This window comes from Hibiscus syriacus, unplaced genomic scaffold (genome assembly GCF_006381635.1).
Source record: "Hibiscus syriacus cultivar Baekdansim isolate YM2019G1 unplaced genomic scaffold, ASM638163v2 tig00008145_pilon, whole genome shotgun sequence".
Lineage (NCBI taxonomy): Eukaryota > Viridiplantae > Streptophyta > Magnoliopsida > Malvales > Malvaceae > Hibiscus > Hibiscus syriacus.
Window position 1 is genome coordinate 1,014,539 of NW_024062153.1, and position 4,923 is coordinate 1,019,461.

The window sequence follows — 4,923 nt, forward strand, 5'->3', positions numbered from 1 at the left end:
TCTAGAAAATCGGTACTACTCGATACTATGTCAAAAACATATTTTTAGATACTAAACTTTTAAAAATTATATAATAGATTTAAAATTTAAGACAATATTAAAATTTATTTAATTAAACATCAAACTGAAATACTAGTATAATTTAAAGGTTAAACTTTGATGTTGAAAACTCTTATGTCTAAATTCGAATTTTGTACCAACTAAATTTTGAACTATTAATAGTAAGCCATTTAGCCTATTCAAAATTTGAAATATTAAGGTAAGGATCTTCATATTTGAAACCATTAAGTTTGATTGAAAGTATTTTTAAAAGTGATTTTTTATTTATTTTTTGATAATTTTCTATTGATAGTTTAAATTATCTTTGTATGATTTAAAAATGAATATTAAATAATAAAGATAAACATAATGAAACGCACAGGCAGAAGAAAACTATAAATAGGTGAGCTAAACCATTTTTTAAAGCTATAAAATATATCAAATGATAAATTAGCAAACCACATATTTTAGTTTCCTTTATCCAATTATCCCTCAATTGAGAATCAAATCCAGAAAAGGAAACAAATAATAAAAATATACGTAAACTATACATTTAGTACCTCAACGTTCACTTTTGTTTCTTTTGATTACTCAACGATTATTTTTTTAAAATCATACTTAATTTTACATTTTATTTTTATTTTGATTACTCATTGTTAAAAAATTAATAGAATTATTGACGTGACATTTAAAAAAAACAATGATGACATGATATCATCTTATGGTAACATATCATCATCACCGTTAATCTTTTTAATAATGAGTGACTAAAATAAAACCAAAACGTAACATTAGTATATTTTGAAAACAAAAATAATTAGGTGATCAAAACAAAATAAAAGTGATAGTTGGATACTAAAAAAAGTAATTTACTATAAAATTATTTATATATTATAAGACAAAAATTCAACTGAATCCATAAAAAAGGGGAAAAAAGTAATATATATATATATATAGAAAGAAAGAAAGAAAGAAAGAAAGGAAAAGGAAAGCTGAACTGCACGCACTGAAACTGCGTGTGCAGGAATATGATAAACCAAAAGCAACGTCCTTTAAGTACCGGTTTTCTTCTCTCTGCCTGCCTTCTTTAATATCATTACTTCACTTCCTTCTTTTCTTCTTCTTCTCTCTTTCTTTGTCTGGAAACAGAGACCAAAACGCAGGCAGATGAGTCGTTTGGCACCGTTATCAGAAGAACCCATAAACGAAGAAGACTCTGCAAACAATTCGAAGAGAGGCTTGTCATGGAAAACCTGGCTCAAAACCCATCTCTCTCTCGTCTTCAACAGGAAGTCTGATCTTAAAATCCTCTTAAGCGTTTTGGGTTGTCCTCTTTTCCCAGTGTCCGCCCTTTCTAAACCACCCATCAATGAGGTAAACCAATATCTTTTTCTCTTTTATTTTAACAATTTTTTCAATTTCATGAAATGCTGATCGATATCTCCTTCGTTTTGTTTCCTAAATATTTCTTGTGCATGAGGTTTATTGGTATGCGGATCACTTGATATTAGATTCATGTTTTAAGGTTTTTTAGTCTTATTGGAGCTTGTTTTTCTGGGACTTTCCCTTATTCTTTGTAACCAGAGATTATGTTCATTTTTTTTTTTAATTTGGAATCTGTTGAAAGTAACAAATGGCTTGGTAATAAAGTGTTATTGGTTGGGCTGGCTTCTATAGTTAATAGTGCCTCTCCACTTATACGGCCTCAAGTCCCCACCGGCTTATCACCATGAAAGCATCCAAAATAAAAAAATAATTTTTTTTGTGGGTCCTTTTTTATTTATCAAGTTGAGTTTGTGTAAAAAGCTAGGTGAGATTTAATTAATTAAAAAGTCATCCTCCCCTTATTTTTTTTAGATTTTATTTTCCTCAAAATGAACACTTTCAAGATGGAATTTACTTATCAATTGCTTGGATCTTGATCCTTTTCCTTAGAATCAGTGTTAAACAGCATCCAAAGGCCTTTTACTTGCTCTAATTAAGTGCTTTCTTTTTATGGGTGGACCCCTTGAGCTGTCATTGTTAGATTTCAAGTATATTTTGTTGAAGATATGGTGAAAAATAAGAATCCAAATTTGTAGGGCAAATGAAAATGAAAAACAATAGTGTGCTGACCATGCCTAACTTTGATCTGTTTCCCTTTTTGGTTGGTTTTAATTCAATCCTATACTCCATACAGCAAATGCTTCATGTTTTTCAATAACTTGAAATTGGAATTGTTGAAGGAATTTTTGGATTCAACTCAAAGCAGTCATTATTCAATTAAGAATCAAAACTCTTGTGCATAACAGGTATCATCCTCAGCTCAATACATTATACAACATTTTACAGCAGCAACTGGATGCCGGAAATTGGAAGGGATGGTGAAGAACATTTTTGTGACTGGAAAAGTAACAATGGCGATGGTAGATGAGCTAGGTGCCACAGTAGGTTCGGTGGCTGGAGCTGCCGGAGTTGCCCAAAAAGGCTGTTTTGTTATGTGGCAAATGGTACCTAATAAATGGCTAATTGAATTGGTTGTGGGAGGTCACAAGGTTATAGCGGGTAGCGATGGCAATATGGCTTGGCGCCGCACACCATGGCTAGGAGCACATGCAGCCAAAGGCGGTGTTCGTCCCCTACGCCGAGCTCTTCAGGCAAGTGATCTTTGTTTGATTTAGTTATATGGGAATCATTGTTATAATTTCATGTTCATTTTCTCATTGGTTTCCCATTGCTATAGCAATTAGTGGTCCCTTTTGTTAGCTTAAAACTATTACTGTGGTCCCATTTGTTGGTATAAACAATTATTGGGGCGCTTTTCTTTACTTTTTAATAATTTCTGAATTAAATCTATGAGATCTTGACTTGTATTTTTTAGGTCCAGCATGACAACTGCTTTACATGTAATCGTCCGATCAGCTTCAAAAAAGGAACCATTTGGAATCGTTTATTTTTTTTCTTTTGAGGATTAATGTGTATAAGATCAATTTTTTGATGATACTTGGATGACTTAAAATGTTTGCACTGAGCTGAAAGTCCAATATCATAGATTTCCGTGCAAAATATGAGTGTTGGAATCATTCTCTCATATGCATATATAAGATGTTTGTGTTCCTGTTCACTAGGATGTTAGCTTGTGTAAACTCCCCCCCCCCTTCTTACAACATAAAAAAGCCAGTCTAAACCTCTTTATTCTGTAATTGATCTTACCCTAAACCAGATCCAGCAACCCAAAATATTGGATGTGGTTTCCCTGACACATTCTAGGATTTAAATTGTCTCATTTTTTAGAGTGGAGAACTTAATTGTATTATTCTACATCATTATACATGATTGAAGATAGTACTAGGTGTGAGAACATTTCTATGGTAGGTTGCCAAATTTCCTTTTAACTTGACTAATTGTGGAGTGAAACTTTTGAACCTATGTTATCCGGACTTTTCAGTTTCCTTTAAGTGTTCGTGTTCGACACACATTCTGATGTGGGGGTATGATCCCCAAATATATGATATTCCGGACTATGAAAATCATAACACATTTTGCTTTGGAAGTAGAAAAAAGTAGTTTTCAGTTTTGACCATCAATAACCACTACCTAAAATTTTCATTTGTTGATGTTTGCATTTTATGATAAAAAGTATCAAATAATTCTTGTAGGGACTGGATCCCATGGCAATATCATCTGTATTTTCCTCAGCTCAGTACATGGGAGAGAAACGGATCTCCGGAACCGATTGCTTCGTGTTGAAACTATCTGCTGATCAAGTGGACTTGGCTGATCGAAGTGATAACACTGCTGAGATGATCAAGCACGTCATATTCGGCTACTTCAGCCAAAGAAGTGGGCTCCTGGTGTTTCTAGAAGACTCTTACCTGACCAGGATTCAATCACCTGGAACACACCCTACATATTGGGAAACAACAATGGCTACCAAAATTGAAGACTATAGGTTAGTGGAAGGTGTCGTGGTTGCACATTCTGGTCAGTCTAATGTTATCATCACGAGATTTGGCGATAATTTAAAGGCAGGCCTCTCAGTCACTCGCATGGAAGAGATATGGACCATCGATGACGTTGCATTCAATGTACCCGGACTCTCCATCGATTGCTTCATCCCTCCCAAAGAAGTTCAGAGAGATTTCCCGGACGAGAACTTAGATTGGCAATCGCCTTTGCATCGATGATAAAGACTAAACACTAAAAAATTAGATGACCCTTATTCACATATGTAATGAGGTAAGGGGGAGGTAGGATAGTAGGCTGTACCAACGCCAGGTTGAGAGCAGCTTCCGTGAGAGACCTCCATATGTATATAGAATCACATTATAAAGACTAAACACCTTTGCATCGATGATAAAGACTAAACACTACTTGGTTGCTAATTGCTTTCAATATAAAGGCATTTGATTTCGATGCTATTTTAACTTTTGACTGGAGTAGGCCTGGCACTCGTCTATAAGCATGTGTATATAGAATCACATTATATATATTTTTGGGTCCCAGTGTTTAGAACTATAGTAGGCTTTCATTTTGCTTTAACTGATTATGGGATCATTTTGTATCACCTTGAAAAAGATAAAAAAAGAGAGTATATTTCAGCAATTCATAGCAGCTTTGCTGATCTTCAGATCTTTGCAAACTGTTTTGTATGCTTAAAGTCTATAAAGGAACATGCATGTGTGTGTTGTGTATACTTTGTTACTGGCCATTTAACTGTGTGTGTAATTTTGTATTGGGAGTTGGAAAAAGCAGCAGATCGCATAAAAGAATCGAAATAAGATCCGACATTGTTTTCTGATAATTTACTTAAAGAGTAGGTAAGAATGATTTCTGCATTGAAAATTTTAACATGCGTTAGGTGAATCCACTGACAAATCCACTGCCTAACAACCTCTAATGTCA

General features: G+C 33.9%; 1 protein-coding gene across 2 annotated transcripts; it reads left to right on the top strand.

The window, feature by feature from the left end:
- Positions 1 to 1,026: 1,026 nt before the first annotated feature.
- On the top strand, positions 1,027 to 4,584 carry LOC120202025. Of its 2 annotated transcripts, XM_039202511.1 has the most exons (4): positions 1,027 to 1,413; positions 2,331 to 2,675; positions 3,678 to 4,216; positions 4,388 to 4,584. In XM_039202511.1, the coding sequence occupies exons 1-3, from the start codon at positions 1,207 to 1,209 to the stop codon at positions 4,203 to 4,205; spliced, it is 1,080 nt and encodes a 359-aa protein (XP_039058442.1). In that variant the 5' UTR covers positions 1,027 to 1,206; the 3' UTR covers positions 4,206 to 4,216; positions 4,388 to 4,584. The 2 variants fall into 2 exon arrangements, with proteins under 2 accessions (XP_039058442.1, XP_039058441.1); XM_039202510.1 differs by having other exon boundaries at positions 3,678 to 4,584.
- The last annotated feature ends 339 nt before the right edge of the window (positions 4,585 to 4,923 follow it).

Coding starts and splice junctions, on each gene's coding strand:
- LOC120202025 (XM_039202510.1), top strand. CDS start 1,207: ATGAGTCGTTTGGCACCGTTATCAGAAGAACCCATAAACGAAGAAGAC. Junction 1,414..2,330: donor CTAAACCACCCATCAATGAG/GTAAACCAATAT, acceptor TGTGCATAACAG/GTATCATCCTCAGCTCAATA. Junction 2,676..3,677: donor CCCTACGCCGAGCTCTTCAG/GCAAGTGATCTT, acceptor TAATTCTTGTAG/GGACTGGATCCCATGGCAAT.